The sequence below is a fragment of the Mustela nivalis genome, assembly GCF_964662115.1.
Source record: "Mustela nivalis genome assembly, chromosome: 15".
NCBI classification, from domain to species: Eukaryota; Metazoa; Chordata; class Mammalia; order Carnivora; family Mustelidae; genus Mustela; species Mustela nivalis.
The window spans coordinates 24,340,363-24,366,513 of record NC_139034.1 but is presented as its reverse complement, the minus strand read 5'-3'; the positions used below and the strand labels follow the sequence as shown (position 1 = coordinate 24,366,513).

General features: G+C 33.5%; 1 protein-coding gene across 3 annotated transcripts in view; it reads right to left on the bottom strand.

The window, feature by feature from the left end:
* Positions 1-26,151, bottom strand: part of COG6 (component of oligomeric golgi complex 6) — an 80,332-nt gene that overhangs the window by 44,604 nt on the left and 9,577 nt on the right. For all 3 annotated transcript variants that reach the window (XM_082700487.1, XM_082700489.1, XM_082700488.1), the window contains exons 4-12: positions 24,265-24,323; positions 18,850-18,961; positions 17,856-17,938; positions 17,421-17,491; positions 14,744-14,837; positions 9,316-9,444; positions 9,146-9,237; positions 7,577-7,641; positions 3,180-3,271 (exon numbers count right to left, since the gene is read on the bottom strand). In XM_082700487.1, the coding sequence (XP_082556613.1) occupies positions 3,180-3,271; positions 7,577-7,641; positions 9,146-9,237; positions 9,316-9,444; positions 14,744-14,837; positions 17,421-17,491; positions 17,856-17,938; positions 18,850-18,961; positions 24,265-24,323 (797 nt within the window). The remainder of the gene's footprint in view (positions 1-3,179; positions 3,272-7,576; positions 7,642-9,145; positions 9,238-9,315; positions 9,445-14,743; positions 14,838-17,420; positions 17,492-17,855; positions 17,939-18,849; positions 18,962-24,264; positions 24,324-26,151) is intronic.

The following is a 26,151-nucleotide window of genomic DNA, read 5'->3' as shown; positions in this document are numbered from 1 at the left end:
ACATTTCTACCCAATGTGCTTATCCTCCCATTACATCTTTCAATTTTAGGTATTATATAGAAAAGCCCCACTACAGATGATGAGAGTTAAATTCTCTTACATAATTCTCATCCCCCACGACAACATCCCCAAGCTTCATCTTTCCCAGGCTCCCTAATGGTTATGTTATAGGGTTCTGGTGAATAAATACTCAATTTTTACATTATTACAAGCACGTAAATACTATTCAGAACTGTCCAAGGCATCAGGGATTTCAACATAAGGAGTGAACAGGCTGATAAAAAAGACAAAACCCTGTGTCAGTCTTGTACTAGGCTTAAAGAGCAACCAATTCAGACTGAAGAAAGAGAAAGGGGTCTCCAAGATGAATGTGAGAAGGGGAGAAGAGAGAGAAGTTGGGAAGGACTGGTTGATGTGCTTGACTCTATGGTGAGAAAATGTAGTCTACTTACGAGTTTGGGTCTGAAATAATGATAAAGACACAGGAAAGTAAACAAGTACAAAAACAAAGCGATTGTTAACTATAGAGAGAAAAAGTTTTACAGGAAAGGAAATGTAATCAAAGTATGCTGGATTCCCTGTTTTTATGGATTCTACATATTCCTTTTCTTGGTTTACTATGGCCTTCTGATAGAATCCATCCATTTGGAGTTTTAGTGTATAGGATGGAAAACATTTTTGAAAATTGTGTCACCCACTTTTCCTCAACATCATTGGCTATTCCTTTTCAATTTTCTTTGTGGGTTTCTTTTCTTCTAACCTCTAAATATTAGAGTTTCCCAAGACTCAGTCCTAGGCCTCTTCTTTATCTACACTCACGTTAAGTGATCTTACCTAGTCTAAATGCTTCAAATACCATCTATGTACTGCAAACTACGAGATTTATAGGTTCAGTCCTGATTTCCCTAATATCTGCTCACTCAACATCTCCCACTGAATGTTCATAGGGATGCTATACCCAACACAGTCAAAAGTGGGCTGGACTCTTCATTACCCATCCACTCCCATCAAACTGTGCTCTCTAGAACCCTCCCTCCCTCTCAGCAAACGACAATACCACTCATCTAACTTCAAATCAAAAGCCAAGAATTCATCCCTGACTCCTCACATCTTACCCTTTCTAGTCCATTATAATCTTTTATTTCTGGAGACAATTACTTTTCACCCCCTCCAAGACTATCACCCTCCTCTGATTCAACTGTCTCTGCTCAGAACACAGCTTCTTAAATACCATCCTTTTTCCCCTTTACTCCTCTATACTACATTATCCATACATGCCCAGAGTCACCTTATATCACCAATCAGCTCAAGTCACTGAAACACCCCCCCACACACACACACACATCTTCTTTGACTACTCAGTATAAAACCTAAATCCTCACCATAGCCTATAAAGTCCTACATGAACTGGCCTCTGCCTACCTTTCTGATTTCATCCATCCCTACTCCTTCCATTCACTCTACTCCAACCACTGGCCTTCCTTCTGGTCCTCTAAAATGGAAGCTTTTTCTAGCCTCAGGGCCAGACCATACCCTGTAAAGGACACTTTTCTATAAGATCTTTACATGCCCAACTCTTTACGCTCTTTAGATCTATACTCAAACATCACCTCCACCAAAAGGCCTTTGAAATAGCTACATGCGCACACACCTGCCCAACATATGTGGTCACTCTCTATGCTTTATTTACTTTCTCCTGCTTTATTTCTCTTCAATACCCTTATCATGTTAAATTATTCTATACTTCTTCCCCCCCATTAGAGTATATGTTTAAGCTATTCTGTTCACTATTTCTTTAGCATCTAGAAGAGTGACATTTATAATCTGTTTCTTAATTAACTAAAGGAAGAAATATGTAAACAAGTAAAAAAAAGTACTTAGAAAAAAAATGTATCAAAAGATCCAAATGTCATCCTCAAAATCATCATCTTCAAAGACAGAAAAATTATAATTCTCAGAGGCTAAGCAACCTATTATCTTCAGAATCCAAATGATTTTTTTCTTAGCATTATTTGCCTTAGAAACTGAGTTATCATTAACTTCAAATAATAAATTTCATGCAGTACCATCATGGGTATTACTACATAATGTAAAAATAATTTTTTTCCTAATACAGCATTAGTTACAGTGCTCACTACTTTTAGCTGCTCTTTTGTTTCCTCAGTATGGACCATTCTCTTATTTTAGGAAGCCTCTAACATCACAACTGAAACTAATTTATTGCTTTTGAGTCATAGCAAGTGGTGGTAATAAATTTGTATCTCAAATGTTGGAAGACTACCCAAATCCTATCTCTGATTCGTTTTATAACCTGTGGTTTGTTGCTTTTGCTTAAAAATGTGAAACTCATCTCTTAGCTGTGAAGTTTTGGGTGGCTAACCTCAGCTATTAGAAGGTAGGTAACATCACTGCCATAGTCTTTTGGTGCTTCTTGAACTAGTGATCCCTGTACCTCTCCTGGATCTATTAGTTAGGATAACCCCTCTTGGATTTTAACAATTGGATTTCTGTTCTTGATTCTAGTATACTAGAAAAGTAACTGTTAAATCATTTTTAATGGACTAATATGGAAACTACCCAACACACAGCTTGAAAGGACAGTGTTTTAACACAACTATGCATGGAATAAGGTATTACAGTGACATAATAAAGCTCAAGTGTATACCACCACCCTTTAGAGTCAAAGATTGTATTATAGAGAAAACAAATGGTTCCTAATAAAATAAAGTAGCTTTTATTTAAAGCTAAATGATAAAGAATTTACATTATGTACATTGGGGATAGGACACGTCACTTATTGTGCCCTATTTTGAATATAACATATAGTTACATTAGGTGCCATGTATGTCTTTTACTAAAGCAAGAGGTTTAAAAATATACTTACCCTATAAACTTACACTGTTATAAGCTATATGTGTGCATGTCCATGTGTGTGAGGGTGTGTACATTTATGTTTAGAGAGGAAAAGGAAATAACAGACCTCAAAATATACCACAAATAATATATATATATAAAATGATTCATAGGGTGTGGAGGTTCTTCTAGTTATATTTAGTTGTACAAATGGTGAAAACAAAACAAAACAAAAAAACCAGAAAACAAAAACCCTTATACTATGCTTTAACTGAAATGATGTATCACATAGGATTTAATAAAGCACATTTAACCATTTCCCTTACCTGATTGTATGATGGTAAAATTTGAGGAGGTTAGAAATTTTATATAATAAAACTGCCCCGGGTTCAGCAACTATCACTTGCTCAATTCGAACCTATTAAAACATGTAAAAAAAAATAAATAAAAATTTCTTAAAGGCATAACTTTCCTTCAATAATAAGAGGTGGTATAAACAGCATTTAAAAAGATAAAATTTAATTATTGTAGAAATCACAAAATTCCCTCTAAGTAATTTCTGAATATTAAATTATAGGGGATAGTAAAATAACAAACATTTTAACACAGATATACTCTACAAAGCAAAAAACAAATAAACAAACAAAAACAACCCAAACAAACAAACAAACAATAAACAACAAAACCTAGATCCACTACCTACAGAATTTGGCTTAAGGCAGTTGCTACCAGAAATAATACAATGATGAGGTCACTTTGAGGTTCTTCACCAATTTATAATGGAATTTAGCTCAGCACTATTTGCAAAGCAGCTGTTACATCCCTAAAAAACAGGTTATCACTGCAAATGCTGCTCTACCACCAAATACACAGGAAGAAAAAAAAAATGAAAGAATTCTTATCTTCAAACTATTACACCAAATTTCCTTTTTTATTAGACAATAACAGACAAAGCTTAAATGAGCACCAACATATATGTTTAATTATGGTTACCAGGGCAATAATGAGATCTACTTCCAAGTTAACTTGATCTCTCTTAAGATTAACTACTAGGAATCTTAATTAAATTCCATTCCTTACTGATCTTGCCCTTACTTTTCCCTAATTAATGGATACCATCTAAATCACACTGATAATGCACTTATTTACGTATTGTATCTGTTCTGAGCTGCTGCTTACATTGTGTCATCTTGTTTCCTAATGAGATTCTAAACAGAGACATTGTGTTTTCTGCTTCTTTTACATCTCTACAGCATCTGGTAGAATAGTACATACACAACAGATGCTTAATACACCCTTTTTAAAACTGAAGTTTCTCTATACTTAGATTTTGGAATATGTCATAATGCCAACATATGTGATTGCTAAGACAGATTTTATAAATATATGTATATGAGCATATAAAACCCTCTTAGACTACAGAAATTAAATAATCCTTACATGAATATGTTTATGAAATTCATACATCTTTTGGCATAAAGTACTAGTGAGCTAACTGACATATGTTATTAATCATGAAAAGCCATGATTTTACATATTACAATTTCTTTCTAGGTCCAAGGCCTGGATCAATAGTGATTTAAATTATATATTAAATAATAAAAGTGATCCCTTCTGAATTTTAATGTAATTATTAGGACAAAATATAAAAGATATTAATTGTAGACAGCTCTTCTCTAGTACATTTATAACAGCAGAGAACCCATCATAATTTATGAGGCTCAGAGCTACAGTACACTGAGTTTTTATTAAAAGAGATAAAATTCAAATGTTAGCTGGTAATCTATCTGCAATCCAGAACATTCACATAAAAGAAATATCATTTTACCACCTATGGACTTGAAATACAAAGATTTAACACATTAATTCTGGTTAAGTCCAGCTACAACTCTGAAATGAAGATACCTGTAAAGTAACAGGCTTCACACTGATGCTCCACAGCACCTTCTCCAAAGTATATGCAATTTTAAGCTTAAACACAAATTTTTAAAACTGGAAGTAATAACTTATGCATACATTTACAAATATATAGATTACTACCTAGGAAGTTCTGCTTTAGTAACTCACACAGTAAAGGATAAATACAGGGTAGAGTAAACCAAATCCACAGTTTTGCAAGTGTATCCCTCATTATCATTACAACCTTTTCCTAGGCTTCTAAAAATCACTATCTCCCCTTTTTTAAAAAGGATTCACTCTTACAAAGAAACAAGACCAAATGAGAGATACTTAACCAAAAGATCCAATAGCATATGCCATTATGAAAAGTTCAGTGGCTTATCAGGACAAAAAAAATTTCTATTAATGGAATGTAATTAATGGAATGTAAAAATTTTTATACTACTAGAATATAAAATGTCACTAAATTTCAGATTGTAATTGCAAACGAAAATGTTAAAGTAAGTTTTCGTTTGTTTTCTCAGCTGACAACTACAGTATATCAACTGAGTATTGGATACCCAAATGAGGTTATATAGGAAGAAAATTCTGAAAATAATGTAAATTGTCATAAGTATATAAAGGAAGAGAAGAATTGTTGGATCACATAATATATCAAGCTATTTTGACACATAACTTCTGTAAATATCTGTTACATATTCTCTGGAGTATGCATTTAATTTACTATCATATGAAAAGATCTAAGGTTTCTGTCACTTCAGATACTAAAAGGATTTTTTAAATTTTACAGTAGAAATATTTTTGCTTGCTTACTAGTTTTTTCTTCACCTTTTGATATCTGACATTAAAATTTCACAGGCAGTCACAATAATGACCTACAATTGTTATAAACACCTTTTGGGACATAAACTTTTAGGAAGATGAAATGAAGTACATTTTAAAACAAAGGCATAAATTTCTTTATATAAGCAAGGTTATTAATTTAATATTTTTAATAACATAATAACATTTCTTACTCAGACCAGAACAAGAAACACTAAAGTCCATTCCAACCCTCAGATTCTAGAATTATATTGTGTACAATCACTTTAACAATAACAAAAAAAGTTATCAGTAATAAAAGGAACATAATATCCTAACTAAGGAAGGGGGTAGAGGGAAATAAGGGAGATAAAATCTAATTTATTCACCAATGCAATTTATTCATTGTTATGACTCCAAGTTCTCTCTAACTCTATGTAGTTAGGAAAAAAATATACAAAGTGTAGAAAGAGAAATATTTTTATTTTCTCCTTTCTTTTTCTAATCTTTTCAATAATTGCTAGTATACAAAACAAGCGACATTTACGTAAGTATAAATGTCTGAAAATCAAACTATGGCAAATAAATATTTCACTTGAGAGAACTAAGTAAAATAATTTCAAATATTTTGCTATTTATTTACTGAATATGCAACTGAATCCTAAAATGATCAAATTACAGTAACAAATCTGTAAATCAATTATTACAAAGGTGTGCAGTCTGATACTTTCTTGCCTACAATAAACAATAAGATACCAAAGAAAATCTTAGAAACAAACAAAAAAATCAGTTTTAAAATTAGTTATTGGTAAAAATAAATGATAAACCTTCTGGATTTCAATTTCTGCATACTAAACTGAAGTAAATCAACAAGGAAAGTAAACCAACAACTACAAAGTATTCCATAAATACTAATAGAGAAAAATAGCATCTGCTGCAGGCCTAGTAGATGTCAGGAACTATGTACTTCATCTGCACAGTTTTCTCATTTGATCTTCACAACCACCCTTAATGGTAGCTTTCTCTCTCTCTCTCTCTTTTTTTTTTTTATTTGAGAAAGAAAAAAAGAGAGCAGGAACAGGGCAGTGAGGGGCAGGAGAGGGAGAAGTAGGCTCCCTGCTAATCAGGGAGCCCAATGCGACAAGAGGTTGGATTCCAGGACCCTGAGATCATGACCTGAGCCAAAGGCAGATGCTTAACAGACTGAACCAGCCAGGTGCCACATGGTAGGTTTTTATATACAGGTTCAACAGAAGAGGCAACTCGAATAAGTGAACACAATTAAGTGGCAAAGTGGAAATTCTAACCCAAGTTTGACTTCAAATTCTGTTCCTTGTACTACAAATAGTATTGATAACAAAACCTATATATGTTATTTTATCCTTATATTTATCATAATTTATTGCTATAATAGACAAAAAATGTATAATGCTTGAAACATAGCAAATGGAACAATTTCTTAGAAAATTTCTGTTAAAAAAAAAAGAAAAGAACTGTTAAGAGTTCATATATTTGGGGTGCCTGGGTGGTTCACTGGGTTAAGCCTCTGCCTTCGGCTCAGGTCATGATCTCAGGGTCCCAGCATCGAGCCCTACATCGGGCTCTCTACTCGGCAGGGAGCCTGCTTCCCCCTCTCTCTCTGCCTGCCTCTGTGCCTATTTGTGACCTTTCTCTCTGTGTCAAAAAAATAAATAAAATCTTAAAAAAAAAAGAGAGAGAGTTCATAGATTAGTTATTTCAAGAGACTTTTTTCTCAATTTATTAACATAAATTACCATGGAAAATATAATATGGTAAGAAAAATAATTGAATATATGCAAACTAAGAATATTTCAAATTTTCTTCCTTAGAAAAAAAATTGACAATGATTATTTTAAAATGTATTTTATTATCTTACACTAATGTATTAACTTGAGAAAATTATAGCTTGATTTCAAGCTGTTAACAAGTTTTTGTTTTTTTTAAACTCACAGATATAATTAGCCAGATGCCATATAACATATATAAAAAACAAAATATTTACCTTTAGAGGCCTACACACACCCTCAGTAATGTGCCCAACAACCTCCTGGATATTTTCTTCAACACCTACAATTAATTACAACATAACTGAAAATTTTTTTTCCATATTACACATACGTTCAAAAAACTAAGAAACAATAATGCATATGATTAATGGCACTAATTACAAACATTTAAAATAACAACATTATTTTATTAAGTATCTGTTAGGACATCATTACGTTAATATCTGGGTCTAGAGCCTTGTTAATTTATTGCACTGCTGACTAATAAAATGAACATTACTTCTTTGTGAAAAAGAGTAAATGTATGAGTCACAGGAAAAAATGACTAGGAAACATATTAACTGAAGGAAGTGATGCGAAGATGTGTTAGTATTTGTTCTACAAACGTCTTAATCTGGGCAGGAGTGCTGAACACAGAAGCTGAGCTTATAAAGATGGAAAGCACACATTGTAATCTAACAGAAAAACTGGCATTAACTAAATACTATTTACCAAGCTCCTGTCTACTTGGCATTTACTGCCTGCAACTGCCTTCTTTTTTACACATAGAGAAGCTGAGGCTTGGAAGAATGAAGCCATTCCCAAAGAATAACCCATTTTATCCACCTCTGATCTATAATCTTCCGACCTCTCCACACTGCCTCTCATCTGTACTTCACTAAAACATCTTTTAAGAAATTCATTCTTTTAAACTAGGTTAATTAGGATAACAAAAAGTTCAGACCTTGTGCCAATCAAACATACCTGCTGAATCTAATTTGTGTATCAAAGAGTGAAAAAAATGAGGAAGGGTGAGTAAGGATCTTCCCCATCTATACACTAGCCTCTCCTGGAGATCACGTTGAGAACCTGAAGGACATGGGGCTGGGCAATGCAACACAGTCAAGTGATACCAGTCACAATATTTCCCTTTAATTCCTATCAAAAATAGAGTATCTTCATTTTCCATTTACCCCTCAGTGTTGTAGTCACAATACTAAGAAGATCTGAAATTCTCTAAGTAACAGACAAAGTGACTCAAAAATCATCCATTTTTGTCTTCCTTGAAAGCAAGACCAAAACTTTTAGTACAATTAGTAGTACATGAGTAGTTACTCAAAAACTTTAAAACAGTCACATAAGAACGAATAAAATGGTTGGGTAGTAGAAAAGAAGCAGTATAGCTTAATAACCTCAAACTCAGTCTGATTACTCATAGTTAAGAGGAAGATAATACCATAATACCACCTCTCGCCTTTAAAGTGGGGCATGGAAGACCTGAGACAGTAGATGCTACATGCTCCAGAAGTGCCTTGAAAGCGAGGCAGGGGAGTCTAGGCCTTCTATGGGAAGGCTACAAGGGACCAGTACACAAGTGTGAACGGCTGTGTGACAGGAAAGTGATGCTGAGAGAAGCCTATTAGCAGAAAAGGGAAATCAGAGAGGAAAATTAAGTAGGGTGCTTAATGTGACACCTAGGTGTGAAGAGTTTATCTCTGTGAAGCTGACAGCAGTAAAAATAGAAACAGAGAAGCCCTGGGTTATTTTCTATACTTAGACGTTAGGAATAACAACAGAGGACCCACCTTGTATAGTTACATGCTTTAAGAGAGCTTCAAGGTGTTCTTTTTCAGAAGCAGTAGCTTGATGGAGCCAAGCCAACATATCTCCTACATATCTAGTGCAAAAACTAAATGTTAGTGAAGAGTTCCTTCGGAAAAACATCAAATATTCCAACACTGTCTGATTACTATACCTCAAAGGGTCATGGGAGTGCATTTCAATGGGTCTTGGTGTGCCTCCTGGGCCCCCTCTTGTAAGAGCATCAATAAATCCACGAACAACAGTGCTTCTTCTGGCTGTTCCAAATTCATCTAAGGTATACCTAGAAGAAACAAGTTATTTGAAAAACAGATGTGTTTCTTTTTAATGGGTATATCCAATTATTCATGCAATTTGAGATAAGCAAGACATTTACAGCTAGCTTCTTTACACAACTCTCTTAAGCAATTCTGTTTTTAAACAACAAAAAATATTTATGAAATAAATTTCTCATAATGAAAAGTCAGTCTAAAGTTCCCTATTTTTACTACTCCTCAGAAAGAACGTTGGAATTTGGGATTGATAACAGGGGCCATGGCAATAAGGGACAGAGCAGTGGGTCTGGTAAAAGTAAAAATCAAGGAAAGGTGAAAATCCATGATTCTTTAGGTTTTGGTAACCTCGGAGCCCAAAACATGATGTTCTAGTGTTCACAAAGGCCATTATATCTAGTTCTCAGAAGACTGCTTAAAGTTAGAACTCTGCAATCCAAAAAACAACATTTTTTTTCACTACCATCAAAACTTTCCTGAACATATTATTCATACCTAAAAGCTTATTTTGACTCTAATACTAGACACATGTTCTTTAAATTTACTGACCAATGAGGCATGCAGAGTAAAAACTTTTTAATGTATATTTAGAAGTGATCTATTTTGGTTGAAAGAAAAAAAAATGACTTCCTAAAGTGAAGGAGTTTATACAAAAGAGAACTTTAAACTAGGAGATCAGTTCAGGGTGAAATCACAGGATGGCCTGGAATTGCCAAGAGTGCACATTTCTCTGACTAGAATCACCCTTGGTTTCCCACTATTACCACAATTCCTTACACCCACCATCATTCAAAGTTCTTGCCATTTTAAAAGTACACAGGAAAAGAAGAAATTTTTATCATAATCCAATGTCAGTGGATTCCAGACCCATGAACTTTTAAATCTCTAGAGTTTCTGACAACAGACTTCACAATAAGAATTATTTGTAAGAATTACCTTACATATGTAACATATGTTACATATATATGTATACATATATAATAAGAATTATATGTAAGAATTACCTTACATATAAACCAAATTACCAAAATTTGGGATTTAGGTTTCCAAAAGAATTAATTTCTTCCACTACTGTAAAAGCTATACTGCTTTCTTTAACATGCTACTGATTGAACAAAAAAATCCACATTTTTTTCAGGGATGCCTGGGTGGCTCAGTCGGGTAAATGACCGACTCTTGATTTCAGCGCAGGTCATGATCTCAGAGTCATGAGACTGAGCCCTATGTTGGTTCCATGCTCAGCAGGGAGTCTGCGTGAGATTCTCTTGCTCCCTCTGCCCCTTTCCCTACTCACATGCACACTCTCTCTCTCAACAAATAAAATAATTAAACTTTTTTTAAAAATCTTAAAAAATAAAAAATAAAATCCACATTTTTTAAACATAAGAAAGTTGGAAGAGGGAATATTTTTAAATAAAAGGGAAAGTATAGTGAAGTGGTCAATATCTACAAACTTGTAGGAATCTGAACCTTTTTAAGGGCTGTTCAGTAGAAACCAGATCATGTTTTTTTGTGTTTGGCTTCAATTAAAAGGAAACGGCTCTGAAATTCTGTGTAGTTACATACTAGCCATATGTCAAGATGAAATGCACTATCCCGCCAAGCTCTAAGCACGCAGTGACCTTGTAAGCACTTTCTATTTTTTAAAACAAATTAGAACCAAAATGCTTTGCTTTTTTTTTTCCCCTCGTGCTCTTAAATTTGTATGTTTAGTGTAAAGGATGCATTCCTTTAAATGATCACCAACTCTATGCAATCATTTCTAATCAGATGATTACTTACAGTATAAAATTCACAACTTTTAACTTTTCAAATACATAAAACTCATTCTCAAAACCCACAATAAACAGAAGCAATGTAAATTCCGTTTCTAGGTCTATTGACTATGACTGACCACAAGCTGTGTTAGAAACCGGTGAATTCACTGGCATTTTAAATGGGGGTAGGGGTGAATTATCAAGCCTGACAAACACTGGACTCTGATCTTATAATTATATGAAATAGACATATACGTTAATATGAATGTTAATCTCCCTGCAACAATAGATATAATTCAAAGCAAAACCAGCAAGCACTATAATGAATTTTCAATGACATCCATATATGTGAAACACTTGTCCCAGAGAAAGAATACTTTGACTAAAAAGAGATTATTTCCCAACAAAGGTCAAAAATTCAAAATGAGCTTTACGAAGGTGAGTATTACAATTATATAAATATTCTAAAATGTCTCTAGCTAAAACTAAAAATTAAACTCCTCATTTTTAATGTCTATAGCAAAAAAAGAAAAAATCTGGTCAAAAAGCAAATTAAAATATGAAAAATATTGGTCAAAAGCAAATTAACGAATAGTGTAAAAGCCTCCAAGAAATGTAACGAAAACATAAAGAATGAAGAAATCAGCAAATTACTACATTCTTTAATACTTTATATTCTGAAGGTGGACCAAAGGAAGGAAGATATCAATCTACTTATAATAAATTTATTTATTTAAAAAAGATATTTCTTTTTTTTCTTCTTTTGAAAATTTTTTAAAAAATTTATTCACTTGAGGGGGGTGGAAGGTTGGGGGAACCAGGTGGTGGGTATTAAAGAGGGCACGGATTGCATGGAGCACTGGGTGTGGTGCAAAAACAATGAACACTGTTACGCTGAAAAAAATAAATTTAAAAAAAATTTTAAAAAAATTATTCACTAGAGAGAGAGAACACGGGCAGCAGGGAGAGGCAGAGTGAGAGGAAGAAGCAGAATCCCTAATGAGTTAGGAGCCTGAGGTGGGCTCAATCCCAGGACCCAGGGATCCCAGGACCCAGAGATCATGACCTGACCTGAGCTGAAGGTAGCCACTTAACCATCTGAGCCACCCAGGTGCCCCTATGAAGAAGTTTCTATACTTGATTTATTAAAAATTAATAATTCATTAGCACTTCACAGTTACATACTGCCTAATAAAAACTGGGTGGAAACTCCTCTCAAGGACTTCAATAATTACCATTTTGCTTGCACAGGATACCTACCCTTTTGAGAAAGACTAAGTAAGGTCAGTGAAGCTTTTACACATTACTTAAATAAAGTTCATATAGTGCCATCTGGTGGTTAACATGATACATTGTTAAATTTTTCCTAAATTTAAAGAAACTACCACTTTGGAGATAAATGATTACTTAATGAAAGGCCAATTTTCTTTTTTAACATTCATCTTATGAGAATCAATTGGTCTTAAAAATCCTCCTCCTTTGCAAGTTAACTTTCAAATGCCTCTTACAATCTTCCCAACTGCACCGCTGCCTTCCCTATTCCCTGGCATGTGTCCCTTCAATATAAATCTTTTTTTGCCCATTATAGTTCTATTCCATGTCTTTCAAGCTTTTCCTGGCGGTCATAACAGACTTTAAATATCCCTCTGTGGTTGACAACTTTCCAGTTTATCTCCTTCCAAAATAAAAATAATAGCTAATATTTAGTGGTGAGCAAAGCATTATGCTAAACACCTGATGTGAACAATTTAATATTCACAAAGATCCTGTAAGATAGTAACTATTTTTTCCTCATTTAAGGAAACTGGGGTTTATGAAAGTAGAGGGGCTTGCCAAAAAATCTAATTCAGAGATCACCGTCTAAACTATTATGCAATATTGCTCCTTTCCAAGTGTTTATTGAGAATCAAAATTTAGTAAAAATATATTTATATGGTAGGAGTCAGTTGACCAAAACACAAAAGCATTTTTTTAAACAAAGACTAACCCTGTGAACAAATATGAATCTGTAGACAATGTAACACTTGACTAAAATCAAAACCAAATTTCAAAACCAAATATTTTCAGCACTAAAAGACTCTCATAATTAAACACCAATACCTGAAAGTAAAAAGGCTGGGAAAGAAATTCCAAGGTAGATAAAATCTGCTGAGCTGGTGAGCCATGGTGAACAAGGTTTATCACATATCTATGCACCACATTCAGGGCTATCACGATGCAGCTCTTGCTGCCAATCCAGCAGCCAATGTAAGCTTTTATAATCAATTTCACAGAAATACATGTTGTTTTGCAATCCACATCTCTGCACCTGCTATTCCCTCAACTTGGGATGTTCTCAATTCCCTTCTCTTCCTGACAAATGCCTATTCAACCTTGAGAACTCACGTGAAACCTATTTCCCAGAGGAAACCTTCCCTAATGTTCATTCCTTTTCCCTAGCACAGAACACTTGAGCCACACAGCACCAGACACAGGGACTCTAAAATAGCAATCACTGTAGTCATTAAAATGGATGTGTTTGTACCTGCTCCCATAAAATAAAGCAAGTTGAGGGCAGAGTTTAATTGATGTTATGTCTCTAGCACACAGAACTGTGCTTAACATAGAGTAAGTACTCAGTAAGTACTCATGGAATGTTATTATTTTACGCAGCTGTCCCAGCATTTGTGTTCTGAAAACTTATAGGCTAAGCAATGTTCCAATCAGAAAGAATAATGGGGAGATACTCTAAAACTATTACAAGCCTCTGAAAGACATGACTCGGAGCAAGACTGAACTGAATGCCTATGTGGAGTCCCCTAGTTTTCTGTTTCCAGTATTGTAACTCCCCAATTGATCTCCCTATTTCCATACTACTGCAGAAATTAAAAATAAAAATTTACTTCTATTTTATATAAAGAATAAAATTAAAATATAGAATAAAAATATGTGAACAATTAATAACTTATCAAAGAAAAAACAGATTTATTTTTTTTAAATTAGGAAAAAGTCACCAACTTATATAAGACAGGTCTATCCTGCAGGGCTTCCATAGCCTGAGTTAATACTGGAGATATGTCACATGATTCTTATACAAATCACCATCATACATCTCTTGGCCGGCATAAATTACTGAATCAAACACCTGAACTCCTTCTTTTCTTGAATCTTATTAATGGAATCCTGATTTTAAATTTTCTTTTTTTCATTTCTGGGAAATTATCTCTCTCAGTCCCCTATCTGACCTCCTTCTCTCTAGGGAAGGGTTGATAAAGGAGTTTTAGTTTCATGCAATTCTAAGGTAGTAATGAGCTGACAGACTGAGGAAAAGCCCTTAACCTCTACATAAATAAAGGGTAGTCTAGATATAGGGACATCCTGCTTTTCCCCTCCATATGGCATTCTATAACACACAATGAGCAAATAAGCTGATGCTCCAATGATACACATATGAAAATATCACTGTAAATTATATTACTCAAACTAATGTATATAAATTTAATACTGAAAGCTAGCATAACTTATCAAAGAAAAAACAGATTTATTTTTTTTAAATTAGGAAAAAGTCACCAACTTATATAAGACAGGTCTATCCTGCAGGGCTTCCATAGCCTGAGTTAATACTGGAGATATGTCACATGATTCTTGGGTCAATGTTCTGCATTCACCTGAAAAACAGTTAACATATAATTATAGCCCTTTTAAATTAAAATTAGGTCGTACACCTAGAGTCTAAATCTTAACAAATATTACAAGAAAAAATGCTCAGAAGAACTTAGAGAATATGCCAATCAAAAACTATTTTATGCTGTCAATGACACTAAAAATGTAAGCTTAAGTATTTGTGTAACTTTCTATGACCACACATGCTATCCAGTGCACCCCAAACCTCTATTTTATTATTATTTAGACACTACAGTTCCAAAGAAACCAATCAATGAACAAATATTCACTGAGTAACTGCTACACACATGGCAATGTTCAAGGGGGAAGAGGCAGAATATAAAAAATATGTTACCAATCCCTTCCCTTGGGAGCAAATTTAAGCAGTTTGCTAAAAATGTTCATATAAATGATATATGGTAATAAGATAGTAATTTCAAAATAGTTTAGATTCTAAACTTTTAAAAATCTCTACACCAATATCTTCTTTACTATTCCAATTTTATCCATAAAATGCTAACTAAATGTCGACTATGTTCAAAAAACTCAGAACTTGTTCAGAAATTCCCAAATATCTGGTATATGTGGACCTCACATTAGCATTATATTTTCTAGCAAGCACTGAGAATGCATGTTTTAGAAACGAAAAAAATGAAATCTTTTTTTTTTTTTTTTTTTTAAGAAGAATTAGGAATTAGGTATCTTAAGATGACTCCAAAGTCCTTAGGAGTCAGAAGGCCATAGTTTAGAACCACTATGTTAGGTATTGTGGAAGCACAAAAAAATGTGAGGTAACGTCCTTGTCTTTGAGAAAGTAGAAATCTAACTGGAGAGGCTAACATATAAATATATTAAAAGTTAAGTAGTAATGTACCGAATGTCAAATATTTCCAACAATTAGTGTTTAGAGATGCAAAAAGTCACTGTGATTTAATGTAGTCATGGAGAGTTCCAGAAAGATGCAGAACCCAAGTTCAGCTTTGAATACTGAAGTAGGAATTGAATTGAAAGACAGAAAGCCAGACAACATTCCAAATAGGAGCAAACAGTGCAAACAAGAGAGGCAGAAAAAGAAATGGGTTTTGGACATAAAGAGTAAAATGATCAAGCAGATAATTAAATTTTCCATCTAATATAGATATTATTAGTTTACTGCTTGTATGCCTAACTCCTTCCAACAGTCAGTTGGTAACACCTATTAAAACGTCAGATAACTTCTATCATATCCTCCTTTTTTTAAAGATTTTATTTATTTGACAGAGAGAGATCACAAGCAGGCAGAGAGGCAGGCAGAGAGAGAGGAGGAAGAGGCTCCCCGCCGAGCAGAGAGCCTGATGCGGGGCTCGATCCCAGGACCCCGGAATCACAACCTGAGCCGAAAGCAGAGGCTTTAACCCACTGAGCTACTCAGGTGGCGCCCTATCCTATCCTTCTGTCTTAACTGTCTTCTTGGTTTTGACAGGCAATTTTGTGAACAGATTACTGAAACATTTTAAAACAAAACTAAAATAAATAAACCACTTGTGGCAGCAAAATAATGGCCCTCCAAGGATCACTAATTCCTGGAACATGTGAATACGTTATAGTACATAGCAAAAGGGACTTTACAGACAAAATTAAGGTAACGGATCTTAAAATAGGGACATGTTCCTGGATTTTTCAAGAAAATCCAATGACACAGGTCTTAAAAGTAGAAGAGGCTGGCAAAAGAGTCAATCAGAGATATGATATGGACAAAGAGGCAGGAGAGATTCAAAGTGAGTGACTCAATCCATTATTGCTGACTCTAAAGACAGAGGAAGAGGCCATAAGCCAAAGAATGTTGGAAGCCTCTAGAAGTGGGAAAAGCTATGAGTGACAGCCAGCAAGAAACTCACACCTCAGTCTGCCCTACAGACTCAAGTTATTAAATTATGCCAACAAACTCAATAAGCAAGGAAACAGATTCTTCATAGAGCTTCCAGAAATGAATGCAGCCCTACCAACACTATTAGTGTAGTGACACCCTGTCTGATTTCTGACCTACAGAACCATAAGATAACAAATTTGTGTTGTTTGAGGTCATTAATTTGCGGTGATTTGCTACAGCAGCAAGAGAAAAATCAATTCACCATGTATAAAACAGTTACTTAAATAATAAAAAATGCCTAATCAACTCTAAGATAAAGTAGGGCAGAAATATTGACTTTATTTTTTTATTCTAATCCTTAATCATACATAGAGCTTCAATGATAGAAGATGCTCATGAGGGGCATCTGGGTGGCTCAGTAGGTTAAAGCCTCTGCCTTCGGCTCGGGTCACGATCCCAGGGTCCTGGGATCAAGCCATGCATCGGGCTCTCTGCTCAGTGGGGTGCCTGTTTCCCCTCTCTCTCTCTGCCTGCCTCTTTGCCTACTTGTGATCTCTGTCAAATAAATAAATAAAAATCTTAAAAAAAAAAAAAAAAGATGCTCATGATAAACAGTATGTCCAAAAGTAAAGTTCATTTTTCTTTTCAAAAAAAGATCAAAATATGGCATTAAAGGTCAGGTAAAATAACCAAACTGAAAATATTAATGAATCTAGATTGTATGAAAGAAATCACTTACTTTGAGCCCACCGATAAAGCCTTTCATAAGCTGTTTCTTGAAGCAAGGCCATCTGTTCCATAATTTCTAAACTAAGGAAATTAAAGATTTATTTTAAAGTTCTAGACAATAGCCACACCAAAAAATTGGTTTTGTTTAATTACAGATTGATCTGGTTATAGCATTAACATTTTATCCTTTATGGAATGATTTTGCAATAACTTTTTTATGACTAAATAAATGCTGTCAAATTTTAATACTATCACTTAGATAAGCAAGTGTTGTTTTGCTCTGTAAGTATCAGGGTATAACCAACTCCCTCCTTATCCAAAGACACATAAAGATTAAATTCCTATTCACACAATGTCATATTTCAAAAAGAACCTAGGACACTTTTAAAATTTTACAAATATAAGATTAGTAACGCAATTATGAATTGAAAAGGTTACTGCTCACCCTGCCGTTTGCTGGTTTGTACGCAAGAGAACTTTGACATCGTTATGAATCCGTTTTACTCTTCCCAATGCCTTGAAAAAATCCTTTAAAAGTAAGAATGCAACTTTAAAATGTCCATATTTCCAGGTGAAATTACATTACTCAAAATTGAAATATCACTACAAGGGGAAAAAAAATCCTTACACTTACTCTAAAGAAACCTTCCTGTAACTGACCTGGACTTTCTCTAAATTTTTATACAAAGTGTAACATATTTATTTAAATTTTAAAACATACATTAATTCAATGCCTGCTAGCACCAAGTAGTATGCTAGTTGCTGGGAACACAAAATGTATAAAGACAAAAATCCCTGCCCTCAAGAAATACATAGTCTAGTGAGAGAGAATACAAACCTAAAGATTACTATATAAAGAAAAACATGCTATGTATTATACACCTTATTACTTAACCTTAGCTTTATCACTGAAGATGATGTTTTATGTATCTTTACATACCTGTTCTTGCCCCCTAATCCAAGAGTAGAATGTAAAGTTGGAGGCATAGAGGCCGCTCATAAATATACAGGAACTGACTGATTGTGAACTCCAAGATTTTTTTTTTCGTTTAGAAAAAGGTAACATAGATAACCAAAGCCTTTTTTTTTTAATTTTAAATCAACAGATCCAGGATACAGAATTTAGAAAAGAAGCAATTAACAACACTGAAAATGGTTGAAAAAGGACTTAGAGATGAGGAGTAGGTTTTCTTTATAAACTTGATACTCTTTGATTTCTTTAAAAAAAAAAAAAAAAAAGAAGCTTAGATAATGCTTTGAATAAACAACAAACAAAACAGCCAGATTAAGGTAATTTAAAATGCATCTTAGTTTCTACTCTTAAAAAATATTTTTAAATCAAACTTTTAAGAGGATAAAATAAAGCCTTAAAAAAAAGTGATTTCTCTATAAATCAATATCTGCTATGCTTTAAATCATTGTAACAGAGAGCAAGATACCTCAGTAATAGGTCCTTCTCGAGTACCCCGGAGGAGACCCATTTCATCAGAAGTCAGCTGGAACTTGGATAAGAAGGCATCTGCAACTTGCGCTCTTATTTCTAATCTTTGACTATAATGTTAAAAAAGCAATAAAAAAAAAAATCAAGCATGCTGTGAATTTGCATCACCTAAAACAAGTTACATCTCTGACGTAACTTCTTAAAACAAGTTCAAAGACTCTCAATGTCTTTGAAAGCCTCATTTCTGCCTCAAACATTAGAAGCTCAGTAGGCATGTAGGTAATAAAATTAGCTGAACTTCTTCTACCTCAGATACCTGAAGACAATAAAAGGAATTAATCATTATGCAAAAGAGAAGAAATAAGTTCACAAATGATCCTTGCACAGCAAATTCTCAGTCACTCACATGTACTTGAATTATTCATCTTGTAATAAACAAGGTTATCCTACAGAAGAGAAACAGACCAATCTGCAACTGATTTTCTTCTTAGTGAAAAGTCCTTTGCTTCTGAGGTTCGCACATGAAGTGCTGTGTAGCAACCAAAAAGTCAGGTCTGTTATTTTTTAATTTAGGTTAGAAACACAAGCTAAGAACTCATTTACCAATTCTTCATAAATTCATAAAAGCACTTCACTTTTGTCTTCCCTTTTTCTGCATGATAAAAAGCCTTTTAAATTACATTATCTGGAGGCAACCTGTCTAGACTAGGTGGATAATTAAGAAAAGGCATGCTCTCATCTGGAATCTTGTCTGCAAGGACCTGAAGGACTGAGCCGAGTCACCATCTAAAAGCAAGTTGAGAGTACAAACTACCTGAATGAATTTCAACATTCCTGGCTTCTCTATCTTAGATTTAAAGATTAATAAAATTGTCTTTCACTAGCAGTATTCACAAGTCAGAAATATTCCACAATTTAATAATATTCAAATGATAGTGAATAAAATAAACATGAACGTTTTATGTTTAGAGAGTACAATGCATCTGCCATCTTAGTTTTGTTAGTATGGTCAGGTTATGAGGTATTAAATTCACTCAAATGCTCTGAAATAGTACAGCAAGTTAGAAAGTAAAAGTCCTCTAGGTGGCAGTAACATTCTGTTTATCTCAAATAATAATGTAAATCACCCAATGAAATCTACATTAGATAAATGGCCTATGTCCTTAATCATCTTATTATGGATATCAGAAAGTTATCTCAACAGGTTTTGTTTTACACTCTTAAAGCTCCAATCATTATCATACAGGATTAAGGAAATTACAAGAATTCATAAAATTCCTGGAGATTGTACAGATCAATCATTTTGCCTAAAAGCTTTTTGATGCTTCTTTTGGATGTATGTTTTGGGTCAATTTATCAGACACAAAGGAAATAAATTTCTTTAGTTTATAATTTACTTTTTTTTAAATCAAAGCTAGTATTACCCATCTTGATATTACTTCTTAATCATTAAATTTCACTGCAAATAATATTGACTATTCTTAAGAAAAAAAAAAAAAAACATGAAATAAAGATTTTGAACCAGAGCCTGATCTGTATCAACAAAACATTGGTCCAAAAATATGTTGAACAATGGCCATACTGCTAAAACAAGGGTTTGGTATCTCAAGATGAGAACTTTTTTTAAAGTAGTGATGAAATAAATTCTAATATATTTTTTAAATCATATTACTCTTTAGTTATCATATATATATTCTTCCCAGTAAGACTGCACAATCATTCTGACAGAAAGTTACTGTAAGATAACCCAATCATTTGGTTTGGCAGCTTCTGTGCAATCTAATAACATTAATGTAGGGCTGTGTAAGAGCCCTAAGTCAGGGTCTGGTGTGACAAAAGATACATATGATACAGACTTCTCTCTCATCTTATATCATAACTGAAATACAGTATATCTTGGAGAGTTTTTAATATCTAAATAAAATCGTATCAAATCAATGTTCATATAAAGCATATAAATGGCTATTATAAATTAGAACTTCTTTGATGTGTTCATGTAATCACTGCATATTATATATAATATATAAATAAAAATAGCAAATACATACTGTGAAATAACATGCAGCAGATAAATATGATAAAAATCTGTATGTATTAACATAAAATGATCTACAAGACATTTTACAGATACAAAAAGCAGGTCCCCAAAAATATATAAACAAACTTTTTTTTTTAAGATTTTACTTATTTATTTGTCAGAGAGAGAGAGAGAGACTGAGCACAGGCAGACAGAGTGGCAGGCAGAGGCAGAGGGAGAAGCAGGCTCCCTGCCAAGCAAGGAGCCTGATGTGGGACTCAATCCCAGGACGCTGGGATCATGACCCGAGCAGAAGGCAGCTGCTTAACCAACTAAGCCACCCAGGCATCCTATAAACAAACTTTTTAAAAATACATATAATACACCCATAAATGAATTTTCAGAACATGTATTCATATACTAAGTATTTAAAATAAACTGTCTAATTAATCCTTATAATGATTCTTTCAAGCATTCCCAAAATATTATTTATGAATCTTATGGTGCTTCCTTTTTTTCCCTGAAAATATGCCTCTGTCATCTTTTAACTCCACCTTTTAACACCCCTAATTTCAAAATAATAAGAAAAAGAATTTAAAATTGGGCAAAACATATAAAAGAAAACAAAAAAGATTAGGAAATATAAGTGGCATGACAAAATGAAAAAAATACTGATTCATCAACATTCAATAAAACGTAAATTAGAATTATGATGTTATTGTTCATCTATAAAATTGGCAAAATTTTTAATGACAATACCTAGTACTGACAAAGGAAACATTCTCATAGATTGCTAATAGAAGTGTAAATTGGTATAACCTTTTTAGAGAGGAATTTAGGTAATATACAGGATATTTTAAGAAGTTTCTACCATTTGGGGCTCCTGGGTGGCTCAGCTGATTAAGCATCTGACTCCTGATTTCTGCTCAAGCCATGATCTCAGGGTCCTGGGATTGAGCCCCACAAGATGAGGCTCGGAGCTCCCGGGAAGTCTGCTTGGGATTCTCTCTCTCCCTCTCCCTCTGCCCCTCCTTGTGCATGCTCATAAGCACTCTCTCTCTCAAATAAATACAAAAATCTTTTAAAAAATTAAAAGAAAATAAAATGTTTCTAACATTTGATTCATGAATTACAATTCTAAGAGTATTTCCCAAGGAAATAATCTGAAATACCCATAATGATTTAAAAACGTCTGTCAAGTCATTATTTTTAGTAATGGAAATAATATCCAATAATTTAAGAATGCTTAAATATATGTTGGTTCATTCACAAGATGAAATAAAATGTCACCATTAAAATACATGTTTTTTTCTAAATAAAAGACAGAAAAATGAACATAAAATATTAAGTGAACAAAGTAAAATGAACTACACACATATATTCATGCTGGGAAGAAATACACCAAAATGTTACTAGTAGTTATGTCTGTGCAGTGAAGTTATAGCTGACTTTAATTTTCTTTCTTTAAATTTTATATATGTAAATGAGAGGAAGAAGAAAAAGGTCTACTCTCTTGCCTGAACAGATATGATTCTGGAATATATTTTTCTATGTATGTTTGTGCAAAACAGTTTTATATTTTTTTACTAACTTCAAAACCTGAATTAGTTTATAACAAATAACAAAATTAAAACAAAATTACAACTATTAAACATTAAACATTAAAATAGTAAGAAAGGATAAAAAGTAAGTAACAGCTGAGGAAAGCCAATGTAGAGAGAAGATGTGCTGACAGGTTTATCTAATAGCTTTGGAGGAGGATGGAAGGGTAATCTTCCTTGATGGACGTCAAGCAGTGTGCTCAGCACCTATGTATATCATTGAGTCAGCATGACAACCCTGACACAGATGCTAGTCCCTTTTTTCAGATGTGAAAACTGAGGCTGAAGGTTAAGAAGTAACTTCTACAAAATCAAAAATCTAATGAACTCTTACCCAAAATTTAGATTAAAATTCAGTTTTTTGTCTTCAAAGCTTACATTCTTTCCACTTTAACAAACTACACCTCAAAAAGAAACCTATATTCATCAAAGATTATTTTTCTGAGTTCAGAAAGAAATCTAGCTGCTGGGCCTTCACAAGAGACAATAAAATGTATAATGAATAGGGACTTCAATAGTATTAAAAAAAAAACAGAAGTATAATTATGTGGATATCACTTCCTGACTATCACTGAAATCCACCTTCTATCAACTAAATATCATAAAGAAATGTTAGTTGCAGTTCTGTGAAGACAATTTTACATGCAGCTTTATTAGAGCATCACCTATCACAATGACTGAACTTCTTCTAACCCAGTTGGGAAAATATTCATATCCTTTATGTATCTGTCTCAATAAGAATGTCACATTATCCAAATAAGCCTACAGAATTTCTATTTCTAAAGCTAATCACTTAACAAGGCTTCTTGCTAAAAGAAAAGGTAATATTTAAAAATGGAAAACAACTCTAGGCCAGCTCCCAGGAATCTGTTATAATTTCTGGTATGTAATTTTCCTAAAATACTTTCCGCAAATGTTCACTTGGCACATCATATCTATAGCTGCTGGGATACTAGAATGTCAGAAATTTTCACTCCCAAAAGCATACCGGCGAAAACACTTCCATCAATTTACTAAAATAATAAACATGAATAATCCTTAGTTTTGAGAATATACAGACAGAAACACAACATTCTAATGTTGCCTCCTGTAGACATTAATTAGGGTCCCATACATGCGACAAGCTCCAATATAACGCTTCTTTTTCAGTTTTTATTTTTTATTTACTCAAAAATTATTTATTGAATCTACAACGTATTAGGCACTGGAGACACAAAAAGAGAGTAAGAAATTGTCATCATTCTCAATGAGCCCATAGTTTCATAGGAAAAGAGACAATCGAACCAAAAACTAATTATGAAAGATTGTAATACACACTAAAATACTTGAATCCATATTCTACTCACTTTCATTCACCCATTTATTCAGTGAACAAATATTAACATACCTATCTGTAGACTACCACAAGAAAAATGTATGCAGTGAACTCTCTTAGTTGTACCAGAGAGGATTAATCATAGCTAAAAAATAAGAGATAATGAGTATTGAAAAAGATAAAATTACTAAAACTCCAAAATCATCTACATTTTAAAAAGCAATCTTTTTTAATTCCACAGCAAACAATAAACAACACACTGTCACCTCCAAGAATGAACAATCTCTCAAACCCCAACATAAGTTTGATACTCCTAAATTATTATTTTATGTTTATTTTCCTCTTGGATAATAGCTCAGAATCTTTCATGTTACATGAATTTTGAATTTTTTATTATTTTAAGTCTGTTTTAGAGTTACCTATAATTTTCTTTCTACTTAATCTCCAAGTTAATGAAGAGGTAGTTAAAGTAAAACTTACCTTTCAGCTTGAAGCTTAGTGGTTTTTACTATTAAATCTTGCGTCTGTTCTTTTGCTGCCTAAAATTACAAATACATCTAAATTCAGTATTTTATAACTTCAATAAATATATCTTTAATATTTTTATACTTCAGAAAACTAATAGTACCACTTACTGAAGTTCAAGCTCACAGCGTGAGAGATCCAGAACTCAGAAGTGTAAAAAAGGCCAAAAAATAATAAAATACAAGTAAATAAAAACTTAAAAGGCCAAGTAATTGACACAGATGTTTCAAGGCTCATACATTACCTTTACTAAGAGGAACCCATGCAGAGCTCTCAATAGACACATAATGCTAAGGCTTACAAGGAAAAAGGTTATCAGGGCACTAAGGGATTTAACTGTTCATGATGTTTTTAGCAAAGCAGAAGTACTGGAAATGCAGGCTAAGAATGAAAAATGTGACTTCTATTATGCACATGTGACTTGAGATACCATAAGACCTCTAAATGGAGTTGTAAGGTAAGTCACTAAAATGCTAGTGTGGAACTTAACAGAAATGGCAAGATGGAGATAAGCATTGGAAAGTCAGAACATACAAATTACCCATTATATAGGGTTTAGGGAAGATCAGAGACAGCTCTAACTAAAGGTCAAGTTCCTGACCAAGTTTTATATTAAGTAATCTTTCCTCCCCCAAGCCAGAGCTAAAAGGATCAGGAATGAAAACCTGATGAAAAGCTACTCTATCCTAAGATTAGGCTATTTTAAAATGGATTGAAACAAAAGACAAATGTAGCTACTCAGATCCTCAAAGAACTAAACATAAGGCAGTTAGAAAAGAGAGGAGAAACAAATGGGTGTACGGCAGCTAGAGACATGGGGTCCATGTCCTGAAGGGACACAGAGTGAGCCAGAATTATGTATAAATAAAGCCACTAGTAAATGGAAATTACAGTTGAAATATTTTAACTATGTGGGTCTACTTACACAAGAACTACAGTTCTATAAATAGAACTACAGTTCTATACATTTCTTTTCTCTTCCTTAATGATTTTCTTAATAACATTTTCTTGTCTCTAGCTTACTTTATTGTTAGAATATAGTATTTAATACAAATAACATATAAAATATGCATTAACTGGCTGTTCATGTTAACAGCTTCTAGTCAAGAGGAGGCTAGTAGTTAAATATTGGGGAGAAAAAGTTAATATGCAGATTTTTGCCTGTGTGTGGGTCAATGCCCCTAACCTCTGGCATTGTTCAAGGGTCAATGGTATAAAGTAGACCACACATACTGTGGAGGATCAGTTGTTAAAGATAGGATACCAGAGCAAATATGTCATTTTCGTGCTGGAACACTACCATAAAGAGCAACTTCTGGGTTCTTAGAAGCCTAATCCTCCTAATTGTCAATGAAATTTTCTGCCTCATTGCTTCAAATGGGCATCCAGTCCCACCCCCTTCTCCAGTTGAGTCTGTGTTCCTTGCAACCAAATGATGTACCTAGCAAATGGTAATTTAAAAAAAAAAAAAATAGATTTGAACCTATGTAATTCAGCAGATCAATAACTTTTAAGGAATGGAGTTGAACACAACGGCTCCCATGGTACTATTCTAAAATTATTACTCTTTAAACCCACTAATTTATTCAAATTCTTCTTCATCTTTCCTAATGCTGCTTTGCTGTCAAGATCACTGTCACCTTATTCCTGACTAATAAAATTGTTTAAAATGTAGTATTCTCTCAATTCTAAAATATATTTACATTTTAGTATTTGTGAAAAAAGAATGCTTCATAAAATCAATTATCAAAAATGTTTACTAGCCTCTTTGTTTAGTCTGAGTCATCATTAAATTAAAGGTAGATCTTACAAAAAACACCATCTATTAATCACTTAACTATG